At 39.8% G+C, this 16,252-nt stretch overlaps 1 protein-coding gene across 4 annotated transcripts in view; it reads right to left on the bottom strand.

Annotated features, from left to right (window-relative positions):
* Positions 1–16,252, bottom strand: part of LOC146161153 (adenylate cyclase type 9-like) — a 31,588-nt gene that overhangs the window by 3,223 nt on the left and 12,113 nt on the right. For all 4 annotated transcript variants that reach the window (XM_083386080.1, XM_083386082.1, XM_083386081.1 and 1 more), the window contains 10 exons: positions 15,476–15,595; positions 14,667–14,767; positions 12,850–13,014; positions 8,258–8,480; positions 6,990–7,121; positions 6,296–6,428; positions 4,429–4,515; positions 3,227–3,309; positions 2,489–2,671; positions 325–397 (listed from right to left, as the gene is read on the bottom strand). In XM_083386080.1, coding sequence (XP_083242206.1) covers positions 325–397; positions 2,489–2,671; positions 3,227–3,309; positions 4,429–4,515; positions 6,296–6,428; positions 6,990–7,121; positions 8,258–8,480; positions 12,850–13,014; positions 14,667–14,767; positions 15,476–15,595 — 1,300 coding nt within the window. The remainder of the gene's footprint in view (positions 1–324; positions 398–2,488; positions 2,672–3,226; positions 3,310–4,428; positions 4,516–6,295; positions 6,429–6,989; positions 7,122–8,257; positions 8,481–12,849; positions 13,015–14,666; positions 14,768–15,475; positions 15,596–16,252) is intronic.

Genomic DNA, 16,252 nt, shown 5'->3' with positions numbered 1-16,252 from the left:
GCGCTGGGTCAACATTGTTAGCTTCTTAGAAGAAAGGCTTCTTTGGACGCTTTGGGTACGGTTTTAAAAGTTGTAGCATGCAACGAAAGTAGATTATTTTTGGAAATGGAAAATTGAAACAGATTCTACTTGGTTATGGAAAAGTGAAACAGATTTTACTTAGATAATTTAAGCATATGTCAATTAGAAATGGTCGAACAAACGCTGACACGAATTGCAACCAAAAATATTTAGACTCTTTAAATACAATCACCTGTCAACCCGCGAAAATATTACTTTTTTACTATTGGAATAGCAGATCAAAGCAAAAACTCTTCAACGAACCTTTGACTCTTTTTTCGGCGAGGAAGGTAAAATTGTAGTGCTCATCCAGCGCCAACTTGCTCTTCTCGGAAACCTAGGTTATAAAAGGACATAAAGTCGCATTTAATATGACAAATAAACTAATAAATCATACGGAATGACACATCTGTTTCACGTTGTGTTTGCTTCATACCAGGACAAAAATAGATAGAAGGGTTTGAGGACTTTAGCTTTAAAACTTTGGAGCATAATGGTTGGAGGTTGTAGTAAGAAGTAATAAGAATATCAAAGCCCATACAGAAGTAGGTATCATTTTGAACGTTTCGAATAACTCTTTATTCACTTTCAACATAGCCTATAGCAGGGGTGGGCAAACTGCGGCTCGCGAGCCACATGTGGCTCTCCGGCATGTTTTTTGTGGCTCTTCTAGTTGAATCGTAAATTTCGACAAAATTGTAAAGGTTACCAAGAGTACAGTTTATAAACGTTTCTCTCTTTTTCTTTTCGTTATTTAGGCTAACATTTCGTTTATCACGTATCACTAGACATAGAGTCCGAAGAGTTAGTTAACAAAAGACTGATTTTAATAAATATTGTGCGCATTATTATTATTGTGTTGATTATTACCGTTAAGTTTTGTTATATTACAATTCTGTTATTATATGCAACCAACCTTTTTTTAAGAGTTTTTGTATTGAAATAATTTTGAGGCTCTGAGGTACTTGGAGTTTCTGCAAATGGCTCTTCCATTGATTACATTTGCCCACCCTTGGCCTATATCCTTTAGCAGTGGTCTCCAACCTTTTTTATAGGCGACCCCAATTTGAATAAAATGAAAGAAAAAATTACATTGCGACCCCATTTTGTTTTCATATACGAACAAAAAAATCATTGCGCCTGTCTAGTATCCACTAGGTTTTTCATCCCTTTGCATAAGCATAGTCGCATGTCATGCTCTACTTTCAAGCGATTGTGATGTTTTGTTTTTAATATGCTCATTGCGCTGAATTCCACTTCACAAACCATTAGTTTAAAAACGAAATAACGGTTCAATAATAAAATCTGATAGAGTCCGGTACGTTAATTGCATCTGAGGCCATAAGTAAATATTTGTTGAAAGAGCATTTTACTTTAATCGAGTTATTTATAGGAAATGTGGTTTGCTGCATAATATGAAGGCTAGTCCTTATATCTGCAAACCACATTGCCCAAGTTAAGTAACAAAAAGTAGACACTTTGAAAAAACAGCAAATTTATCGAGAATGTCGCAATAAAACAATTTGAGATCGCTTCGCTAAATCAAAGAAACCTAATTTTGTCAAATGTCACAATAGCTGATTTGAAAAAATGTCACGACAGCTCTTATAAGAACTAAACACAGCAATTTTACGTAGAAGATGCGCTCAGTCACGTTTAATAATGGGGCGCCATTCTAAAGCAAACGAAATACATAAATCGTAAGTTCACTCAAATCAAGTCATTTGCCAAATTACCAGAGTCAAGTCAAGCCGTTTTAAAATAATGACTTGTTCACTCAAGTCAAGTCATTTGTCATCAGTCATTGCAATTCTGCTGTGTTACATTGCAAGTAACAATAAGGACCGACGCAACTCTAAATCGATCATCGTTTCTTTGGGTTTTGTTGACGCACAATGCACGTCATACGTGGAGGAGTTGTAATAGACAATGCATTGACGTCACAATCGATCTGTACTGAAAGAACGCCGTATGGCCTCGAAAAGGCAAACCAGAATCTGTCCAACTGGGTAAAAGCGACATTGGCCTCTAGAAAATACTAACCCTCAATCACTCATCGGGAGGCGGCGCTTAAAAGAGAAAATTTAGCATTGTCGCGGGGAATCAAGTACAAAACGGATTCACGGAAAAAATAAATTATTTTTTACATAAATTATTCTAGATTGTTTTTTTTGCAATGTGAAGTTTTTGGAAGTGCCTTTAAGCAAAAAGTTGTGCGCAAAAACTCGCATTGGTTTATAAAAGATCGCATTGGTTTATAAAGGATCGCATAAAAGCTAAAATAGGGTCGTGTAAGGTCAACAGATTGGAATCGACTGCTTATTCAAATGAGTTATACAGGGTCAGTTGTAATCGTGACAATGCATTCATAGCCAAGTGTTTGTAGCCACGTTGAGCACTGGGTAAAAAATGCCTCCTTTTTTCCCACCTGAATTCGCCCGGGCTCGCCGGTCGAGTCCATTCGACTGGCGGTGTTGACGGTGTCGCCCCAGATGTCGTACAGGCGCTTGGTGGTGCCAATTACCCCAGCCGTCACCTCGCCGTGGTTGAAGCCGATGCGAAGGATCAGCTGGAAGTTGAGCATGTTCTCGTTGAAGCGATCGACGGCGTTCTAGAGAAAGCGATTGCGAAAAGAGGCTTGCTTTAAATTGGTTATTTGCGCCCTGTGAACAAACTCGAGCGAAAGCAGCCGGACACGCAAAAAACTTCGAAAGGTTTCAATTTAATTTGTTAACCATAGAGGAGAAATTAAAAGTGACATAACATTCGTAAAAACTAAAGATTTAATAAAAAGGTCTTGCTACAGCAGAGTTTTGTCAATCCCTGGTGTTGTCAAAGCCTTGACGGGTGAACACTGTTTTACCAGTGCAGCCTCGGATACTGTTCAACATTATCCCCTGGGACTAAAAAACTCGTTATGTGACGTGGATCACATTTTATGCCCAATATATGGGGCCTTGATTACTGTCAAACACCTGTGGCCTGGTATACTTTCTAATACCTAGAGAATGGGATACCGGGACAGGGCAAGGACAGTAAGATTAGCAAGTGTTAAATCTTCCAAAAGGCACACATCTGGCCCTGTTTACTTTGTTAAATGATAACAGATCTTTTTTATTGAAAAGCTATTAAATCGTTTAAAAGTTCAACGTTTTTTCACAGTCACCTGCATGGCGATACAGAACTCCATGAGCCGCGCAAGGTGTGATTCTGGTCCGGTTGTTTCTTGGTCGGTGTCCGGGTGGAGACCTTTATATTGACAATAAACAAGCGAGAGAGAATAAGCTTTAATTGATAAACAAACAGTTATATCTTTAACTATACACATATTACGTTAAAGAAGCGGGACGAACTTGTCGGGAATTAAATATTTTTATGTTATATTACTCAAAAAACAGCTCTTCTGGTAATTGTTATTCTTGCCGTTGCCGAAACGTTGATAAAGGAATACAATTACCAGAAGAGCTGTTTTTTGAGTAACATTACTATGCCTGGTAGCAAGAGTTTATATACTTTAATGTTATAATTTCCATCTTAAAAGAATACGTATTGAAGAATTATGATTTTAACGTGCTACGTTCTTTCCTTTATTTGCATGGGCAACCGACGCACGCAAAGGCTATCAGCAACAGCAAACAACCGCGCGATGCGAATCGCCCGAATCGGTCGAATCTCTTTGGCGCGGCGCCGTTTAAAGGTCGGGAAATGTCAAGACAGCCGCAGCACGCAAAATCACCGCAAAGTTTCGGCGAAACGCAGCGACGGCAAGCTATTTGAGGCGAAGCAGCCCTGCGTCACTTCCAATATATTTCACGACGTTCTGCGCCGCAGATTTTGTGTCATTTGGCAACGAGCGCGTTTTAAGACAAGGCGCGCTCCTGTCAGTGACAAAGCCGCGGGCGGACCCACAAAGGCGCCAATTACCGTTCAAATTTGACTCTCTCAAGGATAACAAAAGCACGATTCCACAAAGCACAGTTTTTTTTTTCTTTAATTTGGAGTAATCTCGGTGTATTGTGTTAGAATAAAGAAAATTGAATCGGAATACACGGATTCTTGTATCTGCACTACAAAGCCGGGTTCGTCCAAGGTAGTGTTTTTTTAACAAGATAATGGAACTGTAAATGTTTACAATTACAAAGGCACATTTGGCCATCCACGTGTTTCTATTTCAATATTGCACTAATATTAATGATTATAATTAATAATTAAGTACTCCGAAGACGAGTATAAAAAGGAACTAAAATCCAGATCTTTAAACACTGGTATAATGGGTAGTACCCTATTGCTATCTATAGTACACGGCTCAAATCAACATTTTATTGCTAAACTGTGGAACAGATTGACTCTGGTAGTCAGGTAACCAACCTGACGCGAGCATAAAAGTGGTACCGATCGTCTTAATCTTCTCGATGTCTTTGAACTCCTCCTTGTTGAGCAACTCGTCGACGTCGCCTGAAACCGGCAAAAGACAACCGTGTTAAGCGAATCTTGGTTGATAGACGTATTTGTCCTAATTAAAAACTAAAAAAAGTGACACTTACGAGCTTTCGCACGACTGTGCTTCATAAGGTTCTGATAAAATGATGTGAAAATACAATTTGTCTACAGTGCCACTTCTTTTCCTTGTTATACGAGTTTTGTGAAATAGAAACAGCAGAACAAACGTTATTCCCTATAACCTTATATCAGGAACTCGGAAAAACAAACGCATTTGTTTGTGGCAACAGAATGCATGTTCATTGCTCATTGCTCATAAAGCCACAGGCCTCGAGTGGGAATAGGTAAAAACCGGTTATTGATTGTTTTTGAAACAGTTTATATTTTTGATTAAAAGCCTTTTTGTTGTTTTGTTTGTGATGAAGTTAATTGGGTGGCAAATAAATTATGTATATTCTCACGGCGTCCAACAATAAGGCTTTTAACGACCTTACACAAAAAGGTTCGAATAGCGCGTTAATGGATGGATATTTCGCAATAGGTAACAGTAGCTGTTTTAAATTATATTTTTTATTTTTGTTCAAGCAATCGAAATGGTGTCATTGTTATTGGAAATCGAGACGCGAGAGAGGAATGGATGATTTAGATCACTCTCTAATCTGATTTAAATCTTACTTAGCTTTTAGCTAAATTACCAAGAAGTTGCACAGAAAACAGTTTAGGAGGCATCAAAAAGTTTAAACGCGCGTCTCGCGTGCCTTTACTAAGGCTAAAGCGAACGGAAGTGCATTACCGTCTGTAGAAGGACGTGCTTTGAGCTTCCGCATAGGCGCAAAATCACGTTTGGGGGATTTTGCCCGAGGTACTACGTATTGTGGTTTACTATGGGTAAAAAGGGGGAGTCATTGTAGGCGAAGTAAACTCGCGTTGCTCAAATAAACATGTTTCAAGTACTTGCCAATTCGGTATATTGCTATGTGTAGTATTACATTAAAGCAAATACGTAATTAAAATCAGTTTAGTAACTACTTATTGTAATGTTTCAGTAACGATACCGACGATTAGACAGCTTTAATTGCCTCGACTAGTTATTTGCTCAACCCTGAAGCATATCCTAGTGTTGTCATGCTATAATACAATAGTATAGCGAAAAAGGAAAAGCACTTTTTTAATATCAGAGTGTGATGACGCACACGGCGGGTCGTGGCGCATTTGAAGTTTTAAGGTGAAATCATCTGAGTTGAGGGAAAGGTACCGAATATCGTTTTACATTGTTTAAAGCCCCGCATGTGCTAAAGTTGATTAAAGTTCGTTTGAAGCTCCGACCACTATGACGCCTCTTGAAAAAACGACTAGGCACGAAACTCACCAAAAGCGTACGTTTTACTTAAGGCTTTGCAAACTATTGACGAATCGCAAGACAAATTACAATACAAAACGCACTGAGCTTTACTCTGTCCACCTAACGCCGGAGTTCTTAAACTGAGGTCCATGACTCCTTGGGGGTTCGTGAACTAGTTCCGGGCCTAATGGAAATATTAGTGTATAATATTAGTGTATATTCAAGAAGTAATCAAATTTTATCAAAGAATTTAACTAAAAGTAGAACGGTTTTGCACTGAATCTAGACTCCATTACACTTTCACATTTTTTAGCTCGAAATCAGCAGATATCTGAAGTCTATTTGTATAATTACGGCATTTTGACGTCATATCTGAAAATTGCTTGGCAACCGTGCTGATTTCCGAGGTAAAATAAAGCTCTAGAACCCCTGATCTAAGGGTTTTTAACTCGCCTATAAGTTCGCTGAGGACTCGGATGAACTCCATCCCGCCGGCGTAATCCTCCTCGTATAGTTCGTTGAAGTTGACGATGGTGGCAAAGATCACGCCTACTTTCTTGTGCGTCTTCGAGTAGAGCAGGTTGTCCTGCAAGCAAACACGTAAAACCTTTATTTGACGAACCGAATTGTTGCGAGTTTGTACGAGCAGTGGCGAAGAAACGGGCCGCAAAAATGAAAATGCATTTTGTTTTATTCTTGTTTAACTTGCACTGATGCGAATCTAAGAGAGGAAAAATTGTGCGAGCCTGGACGTGATAACACTAGTTAAGCTACATAATATACTAGACGAGAGAGAACATTTTTAGCAATTATTTATTTTTTGCGGCATAGTTATAGGCTATCAAACATGGACCGTAAAGTCAAGTTTTCTACATAAACGTCATGCGCTTTAAAACGTTAAAAACGAGATCCTCTGTTAAAAGCTTGACTGTTACAGCGAGAAACGTCATTTAATTTCCATGTTCATGACGCAACAATGTAACTGTTTTCCTTTCCAATTTCGCAATATGTTGCCAGCGAAAAGCACATGGCGCAAGTTGTTAACTTTCAGTTCTCAACAGCCTGAACCGTAACACTTGGCAATACATGAAGCGCGTGTGTTTTATTTAAATCCGCAAACCCCCAAACAGGAGCAGCAGCAATTTACCTTCATGGCGCCCCTGACGTGGCTCGGTATAAAGTTCTCGAGCAGCCACTCGACGTAGGTGTGCTGCGTCTCTGTCTCCTCACGGATGCGTTGCACCTTCCGCTCACCGCTGTAGTGGAGGCGGTAGCCCAGCTGTGAGAAGGAACAACATGAGGATGATTTATGGCGGGTGCGCTTACTCGACGGAAACGCCCGCTACGTTACGGACACACCTAGGTGCCGAACGTGGGTGTGCAGAGCGTTTTTTCAAGCACTGGATTTCTTACATGCAAGAAAAAACTATATTAAGAAAACGCAAAATACACCGCCAGTAACACAGCATTATATTTTAGACGTTCGTGTCTGATTAATAACTAGAACATATAAATGACTGATTTCGACTCAGACAAGGAAGTCTAAAGTATATTGCTAGTTTGAAGTCATTGCCGTTATTAACGTGTAAGGGCGAGGAGATCTTCATTTTTACATTTTCAGTTTGCATTCCAGTAACACAGTTTAGGTTTGTTAACACTGGGTTACCACACATATTTATAATTCAAAGGCATTCAAAGACTTTTCTAAGAAAATTTGAAGGTTTTTAAAGACCTAAAATTGGATCGCTGGACGTTCTTTTTTTAATATAATTTGAAAACAAAACAGGGCAAATGCCATGGTCAAAACAATCAAATTATTTTTTACTGGTACTTTCTAAATACATGACTTAAGCTGCACAAAAAATAAATTCAAAGACGTTTCGGAAAAACTTTTAAATCAATTAAAAACATTGAAAGACTTTTAAAGATCCAAAGACTTATGACAATCCTGTAACAGAGTGCGATACCTTCCTAAATTACAGAACGAGTACTAGTATCATTTGCGAAAATGTTGGTCCGCACCTACAAATATATAAACATTGCTCCAATGAATATGTTATAATAATACTTTTTATTTTTTTATTTTAATTTTATAAGAGCTGTTACGTTTCGTTAGAGATTAAGCATTTTGTTCTGGTTAAAAAAATACCCTGGAGGGGGGGGGGTAAAACTATCTTATCATATAGGTGTATATTGAGTATAAAGCGTTAGGATATGCATATCGCGTTCCAGCTACATTATAAGATCGACAATGCCTCAATCTTTCAAACAAAATAACGTAAAACGACATGCAAAGCTCGTGTGAAAACTCAGTAGCTTCATTTTAGGAGTGCAGTGTCAACGCCAACTCCATCAAAGTCTCCCTAAAATACTTAGCTGGAAAAATCAAACGCCATTGAAGGCTCGATGGTTTACCTCGTTGTGTCGGTTGAGAAAGAAGACGAAGACGACGGCCAACACGAGGTCGATTATGAACTCGTAGCGCTGGCCTGCCTCCTTGTCTAGGAACTGGCAAAGGCGAGCGCTGCTTCCGTTGGTCGAGTTGCCCGAACCCGTCTGTGCGCCAGCCGTGGATGTGCAAGGGTTGGCGTAGACCAGGGCCAGGATGACCAAGGCGATCAGGGCTGCCAGCGCCGTCCTGCAAAAAGCGCAAGTCTCGTTTGTATCGTTGGCCTCAGTGCCAAGATATCCATTATGGAATATTCTAAAAGCCCAAACGTTTGTTTTTGGACAAAACTGTATATAACAACCAGTGATTCTCAATCAGGTGAATGGTTCAACCCAGGGTAAATACAAACTTTGCCTGGGTGAACCAAATAAAAGGGGTGAAAGGGTGAACCTGCAGAAATGGATATTTGGATACAATAGATTGCGAGCAGGGCGGATATTCCGGGTGTTCAAGCTGTTCAGTGAACAGGTGATAATTTCCAAAAACAAAATAAATTTTAAGTTTTTCATTTTTTATGAGACAAGGGTGAATGAAATCTGGAGATAGATGCTAGGGTTGAACAAAACTAAAAAAAGTTTAAGAAGCACTGTAAAAAAACTATACTCGGCTTGTAATGATCCAAACTGCAAACATTTAAAAAAAATATATATATATGAATTTAGAAGGTAGTTAATGAGTATAATTTTATTTTTTCTAAAAAAATAAGCGTATTTTTCATTAGGGATAGTACGACAGATGTTCGGCCGCATAGCGGCCAGGTTCCTAAAACCTTTTTTGCTTTTATTATTACGAAAAGGCAAAGGCAAAACGGATTGCATATTTGCCAAGCAAACAAAACACGATTTATTGTCATACCACAAAAGTCTTTCCAGAAATTGCGAATCCTTAAACGAGCGAAGAGTTCGCATAGCCGAGAAAAGCGAGGTGGCGCTGCTGGTGTGAAAGCGTTACTTGTTCGGCTATTTTAATTATTTATAGGCGTCTCGTTCGGAGACGATGTGGCAGCTAATTCGGCCGCAAATAATGTACGAGGAACAATTACAGGCGGCAAATGGCGATGTTGTGTTTAGGCGACAGTAGGCTCATTGCGACGATAAACATTTGTAAAGAAAATAGGAAAGTTTGCCTGAAGATATGCCCAAGCTGAACATGGGAATGTAATGTACACATATTAAAACCCTATACTAAGGTCATGTGTACGTAGGAAAATTGATCACTTCTTTTAGTAAATTGTTAATTTTATGCAGATTATTATTATTGCTAATAAAGCTACTCTACAACCATGGTACAATTTTATTACGGTTATAATAATAAATATACGATGAGAAACCCAATGCGTTAAGGTGTAGGAGTGTTGCAAAACATAATTGGGTCAGGTTTGGTTTAGAAAACGCTAACGCTGACCAACACATTACTGCGATTACCTTTTTCTGAATACATTACTGCGATTACCTTTTTCTGAATAACAATTTCAAAAAATCTAAAGCTTTTTTTAATCCTTTTATGTGCCTGAAAATATCGAATGCTCCGAAGCCTGCCGGGGTCGCAATAGGATTATCACAAGCCGACAAAACAACACTTATGGCACATTATCGTTAGACTGTCATTTTCTGTTTCATTTCCAGTGCTTCTTGGGTGGGAAACCATAATGACGGGCTGCTGGCGCATCAAATAAAACGAACTGTTCATTAAAAAAAAAAATTCTGAACAAACCCCGCCTTTCAAATGACACATGAGCACACCAACAATTGGTTATTTCCGGGCATATTTTGGGGCAGTGGTTCTTAACCGGGGTGCCGCGGCGCGAATGCTCAAGGGTGCCGATAGGTATTTTGAGATTTTTTAAGAATCCGATTTTTGCTCAATTGGTAAGCTTCTTGATAAAACTATTTGTGTACGATTAAAAAACATTATATCAAATGACCTTTTCCTTCGTGTTTTAGGTTGATTGTGCCAATTGCATTTATAGTGACATTTCAGTAAATTATTCAACAAAAATTTCAGTCGGGGTGCCGAAAATCTATTTATTATTTTTGAGGGGTGCCGTTAGCCATAACTGGGGCGCGTTATGGACTTTGTCTGTTCAAAAAACGGCAATGGGCTAGTTCCAAAAGTATCTATATAGCCGCGGACAACCATCCTTGGCTACTCGTTTATTCACAGCACCAACAAGTGGTAGGGGCGCGGCACTCATAAAATCGCCGACGCGTGGAATTTCGGCGTTTGAAACGCAAAGCTTGTTCGCGTCCAGATAACGCTTGCTTGAGCTGCGGCAATGCCGGGCGACGAGTCTTGCGTGAAGAAACGTGCGGCTTGCCGAATTTATACCCCGGGTTTTTTAGCGATGCAGCAATAGAAGGAAGCCCAGGTTGCGTGCAGTAAGGATTTCTCGGAATTTCCACGCAAATTGGGGCCACCTGCCTCCTTTCGAATTCTTAACTTCGCAAAACCAGCAGCCTAAACCGAGAATACACTTTACGGGGTGAAGGCAAGTGTCTAGGTTTCTTCATCCCTGTATTCAAACCAGCTCAAGCGTCAATTACGATAAACAAGCCTGATAATTCTACAACGTTGTCAAACGCATGAAGGGCCGATTAAATGAGTTGGACTGTTAACGTGGTTGATTGGTTGCATACATTGTTATAGGTGTTTACATCAAAACTGAACGCATTGGGCTTTACGCTCTAATAAATCGCAACAAAGTTAGATCGCCGACTTAGCGTACGAGCCAGCGCGACAGAACGCAGGCCTTTCGCGCATTCAAGCCGAACAAAAACCTCGGCAGGTAAATTAGGACCAGTTCTACATAGCAAAAGCGGCAAAGGCCATCGACCCGGGGCTTATAAACGATAATGCGTTCTGGGCGCTTTGGCGAAAGAGTTTTGTATTATAGGATGAATATTTGATGAGCGAAGCTATTACGGGACGCCGGCGCGGGTAATGAGCGGGTCGCGTACCGCGGCAAACGAGTTGCACCAATGCCGTTGGGACGAGGCCGGAGTGATTAGCCGCACGGGAGAAAGAATCCCGGTTTGGCGCGGAGCGAAGGGACCCGGGTTCGGGTCCTTTCTTTGTCGTAATGAATCGGGGCGCCGACGACAATCGACGTCAAATCGCATTATGCATACACAATGGCGGGCCGGAATCGATAGAGGTAATCCAACGAGGGCGTTTTGCGTCGGCGGGCTGCTGACAGGCGTGATCGGAACATGACAGCGTGGCAGTGTTGTTTGTACCCACATGGTGCGCGATAACTTGATTCGGCTGGAGGGTCACGTACACCACGCCGTAAATTCGTCAAAGGCTATAAAATCATGGGCAACTCAGTCGCTAACCAACGAACCCCATAAACTATAGTCATTAATAATTATATTATCAAACTGCGTGACAAGTGTACCTAGATAGATTTTTCAAAATTGGTGTACATTTTGGTCTGTTATCCGTTTAGCAGCATTAACAAAATCGCCGTGCTGTCTCAAATGTTCGATCGAGGCTGTTGCCGTCTTAAACCGCCCAATTGAGTGTTTTTGATTTGCACCAGATAGTGGGCCGCGGGTCACTGATTTTTGCAGAACGAGTTATCACCAGACGGGATTTTCCTAGGACCCGGTTATACACGCTGGAGAGTGATGCGGAATTTGGTTACATTGATAACTCTTGCAGTCGCTTTGGAGCGTGAAGCATGAAACGAAAGAAAACCGGAGTATGTCGAACGCGTTTTCAGATCGTTCGTGCGCAAAAAATTCCTATATCAGAGACCAATTCTGAAAACACGTCGTTTGGCGTGACGGATTTCAGCGGAATATACCCTATCGAACTTTCGCGTACACAGTCAGTTCTAAAGCAAGCGTTTGTAATTATGTAAACAAGCGACCCTCTGTACTGATAAAGACAAAACAATATCAGCGTTTATTTGTCACCAGGTAAAATAAAATGGGGCAACGGTTGCTTCCACTCCTTTTTTTAAGTTGCACTAAAAACAGAAGGAAGCCTGTTTCGCTTTAGAAAGTGAAAGAGGCGTATTCGGCGAATGATTAGGTACGGCTTTAAACAAGAAAAAACTTTTTTAACCATCGTCGCTAACAGTGTAGTTGTACAAAATGTCCACCCTAAAAAAAGTTACCAGTGGCCGCATAAAAGGTTAATAGCTACCATGGCCTCTATTGCAAGGCTGTTGTGGGAAGGGGATTAAACATGAAACTAGTTTTAAAGTTTGTCTGAACGCCTTGGCTATTGGTTGAAAACAATTGTACTTGACATTTAAAACAACTCACATTGACTTACAACAACAACGTTTAACTTTAACACTTCTGGAGATGTGATTAGCGACCTAGGCTTGTGAATGTGATACAATAGTAGGTGGGGTTGAGCATAATTAGTCTTGTGATGACCACTTTAATTGGGTTACTATTTTTCACTTACTCGCCTGAAAATATTGGCTATTTGTTGAAAAACTATTGTACTTAACATTTAAAACGTTTTACATTAACTCGCAACAATACTTGACTGACGGGTAGTTTTTTTACAGTTAACGCAAAACCGCAGCCAAACAACTCACCGCATCCAGGTGTTGAGTTGGTCGAAGTTAAGAAAGTGAAGGATGACGACCGCTCCCACGATGACGTAGTTGGAGCACGAGGGGGCGCTGCCGAGCGGCTGGCAGGCGTAGTGAGAGAAAACGACGGCGGCCGGAAAGAGGAGCAGGAGTCCTCCGATCACATGTCTGGAGGAGTGGGAAAGAGTGGACAGTACTGTTAAATTTAAAACAAGCACTTTTAACCGTGGTCAATAGTTTTCAGTTAATCTCGATTTGTTGTTGTTATTATTATTTCAGAGACCCCCTTAATGACGTTCATATACGCTTAATGACGTTCATAGAATAATTTGAGCTAGAAGGCACAACATGTTGAGAGACATTAAATGGGCCACGACTTACACAAGTTTTAACTAATATTTATTTTAAAACCTATGCACCTTACAATGGTCAGTTGTTGAATAACTAATAATAGACAGCGACTAATTTCCAAAAGTTTGAGAACCACTGATTTAAACTGACTAATTTAAACCGTATACCTCCAAATAAACAACAATGGCGAGTCTACTTAAACTTTAAATTAGTACACTTATATTAAAGACAACATACATGGATAAATGCCTCAAACAATCAGAGGACAAAAAGTGAAGAAAGCAAAACCTTAAACAAAGAGAGATATTTTAAAACGTCATTCATCCGAACTACAAGGCTTTCGGTGCGTGGAGAATTATGCAGTTGTACATCCCCAAAAAGTTATGAAAAAATAAAATGGCAAACTTTTTTTTAAATAAGGCTAAGGTTTAGCAAAAACCTTAGCCGGTAAAAGGTAGATTAAAAAATAGGAAAAAACCCTAAGGAACAGTGGAAGAAAAGCAAGCCGCTGTGTTCGCATGTGCCATAAAACATAAACCGAAATTACGGAATATATAAAATCCTTGGGTAGACTATGCACGGATCTGTAATGTAGCTTGAAAATAAATTGCAAAGCCAAAAAGGTCGAGTAGATCGACATCATCTCGACATTAACTGAAGATGATACAAGCTCGTATCGAAACGTCTTAATCAACCTTTTTGGCTTTGCAATTTATTATCAAGATATAAAATCCTGTTTTGGATATGTTCTGGGAGGCAATTAGCAAGCAAATTGCTGCGCTCGGCTCAAGCGATTTTATTGGCCTTGGAAGAACTTCGAAATTCGCGGAAGGTTGGAATGCAATCAACACAGATTTCCAAAAGTACAGCCGTCGATTATGTGCGGATGAACGTTTAATTTGAGCTTCGATCGAACGCCTGGAACAGGAATAGCACATCGCCGCTCGATAAAACAATTCGATCTAACTGTAAACGGGCGAGGCGCGATATATAACTGTCATTTTTGGTGTTAACAAATGACACACGTTCCTGCGGCAAGACATACGTATAAGCTTGGTTTAGATTAGAAGATTGGCCGACAATGTTGACCCGGAATCAGTTTTTATTGTAAGCCTCCGTTTTTTACCCACTGAGCAGAGTATAGTTATGGTAAAAAACACACAAAAATTAAAAGGAATATACAGTTGCTGCAATGCATTGTTCAAACTGTAAAGTTGTAAATTTAATTAAAATACCAACGTTTCGACTACATAGTGGGGAATCTTCTTCAGGGCAATATTATTGCAACTGTAGGCGAACAAAACATATATAAACCACATAAACACTAAAAGGAAAAAAACACAATGGACCACGTTTTAAATAAGGCAAAAAACGTTGTCGCTTTTACAAAAATAAAAAACACTAAAAAGCGTAAAAAACGTAAGTGGAAGTCAAATAAGTTTGTAGTAACACAAGCAAAGTTATCTTACCGAAGCTCCCAGTTGGCCAGTGCTCCCGCAATGGATCGAGGTGTACCGGTCAAATCGGACTTGCCGTACACGTAGAGCGCCGACAGCACACAGAAAGTAGCCTGGATAAATATGAGCAAACTTACTGACTGGTGTAATCAGGGTTTGCAATCCAAACGCATTTTTAGCAGTTTCAACGTTTTCCGTTAACAACGTTCTAAGCTTAAACGGTTTTCATCCCATATAAGTGGCAAACCGCATTTAGTGGTACACGATTAATAATAAAATTCACTGGAGGTTAATTTAGCTCTTTGTAGCGCGCTAAACCGCCACTGCAAGAAATTGACACGGCCAAGTATGGATGGAAGAATGCATCTGAATGCGCTTATACAGCGTTGATATATAAAAAAGAGCGCAAAAACGCACGATTCGACAACATACAACAAACAAACATCGTCGTAATGTACGATAACAACATACTACTATCTTAAAATGTCTTAAATCTAGCAACTAAAAATCAATTCATATACACTCAGTGTTGTGAACAAGTCATTTTTAACTGACTTAAGTCCAGTCAAGCATTAGAATAAATAACCCAATTATACAAAAAACGCTTAATAAAAACACATAATTTGAACCCAAGTCATTTGTCTAAAAGACTTAAGTCAAGTAAAGTCATTTGTCTAAAACACTTAAGTCGAGTCAAGTCATTTTGCCCCGAAAAATAAAGTCAAGTCAAGTCAAGTCATTTGAAAACAGTGACTTAATTGCAAATGACATTGACTTAAGTCATTACAACACTACACTAGAGCGCAGGTGAAAGTACTCACCAATAAGGCGAAGAGGATGACAAAGGTCACGATCCACGAGACGTCGGATGCTGGAGAGGCGAGTAGGAGGATGGAAGCCACGAAGACCAGCACCGTCACCAGGGATGCGGCGACCAGGTCCTGGAAGAAGAGCCGCGATTTTATCAACAGAAGGAATTTCGGCAAAGTAAAACTTAGGATGAGGCCGAACGAGGTTAAAACGTGAACGGATTTCGATTAACCTATAACCAGGGTTACCCTAAATAAGCACGGGTGCGAATCCAGGATTTTATTTCGGAGCCGCATACCTTACAGATAAGCACGGTATGGTAACCCGGTCTAAAACACTGGTTCGAGGTGCCGTTCTCGTTCCGATACTACAGTTATCAAATTGCAGGCAGATTTGGCAACGACAGTCCATTAATGCTTAAATTATCACTTTGATTATTGTTTATAGGAAATTCCGCGGAAATCATGTCTGCTCCCACTACATCGCTTATGTATACGTAAAAAAAATATTCCGCGTAAAAAACTATAAACTTAAAGAAGGTCGACAGGGAAAAGAAACACAAACAAAACATAACCAGTTGATTCGCAGCCATCTCATTTACTGCTGTTCTGTGAGCAACCCCAATTAGAATTGAAAAATAAAAATAGACCTGTTTTTTTTGAGAGAGTCGTAATTTTAGTATGGCATAATTATTGATGAAGATTAAACACTTTAGTTATACGTCAGTAACCATGGGCCCGAAATAAAGTAATGGTTTATGATCTTTGCTTGTTTTAAAATAGTTTTTT

This window comes from Ascidiella aspersa, chromosome 3 (genome assembly GCF_963924565.1).
Source record: "Ascidiella aspersa chromosome 3, kaAscAspe10.2, whole genome shotgun sequence".
Taxonomy (NCBI): Eukaryota; Metazoa; Chordata; class Ascidiacea; order Phlebobranchia; family Ascidiidae; genus Ascidiella; species Ascidiella aspersa.
This window is presented reverse-complemented; position numbering and strand designations above follow the sequence as displayed.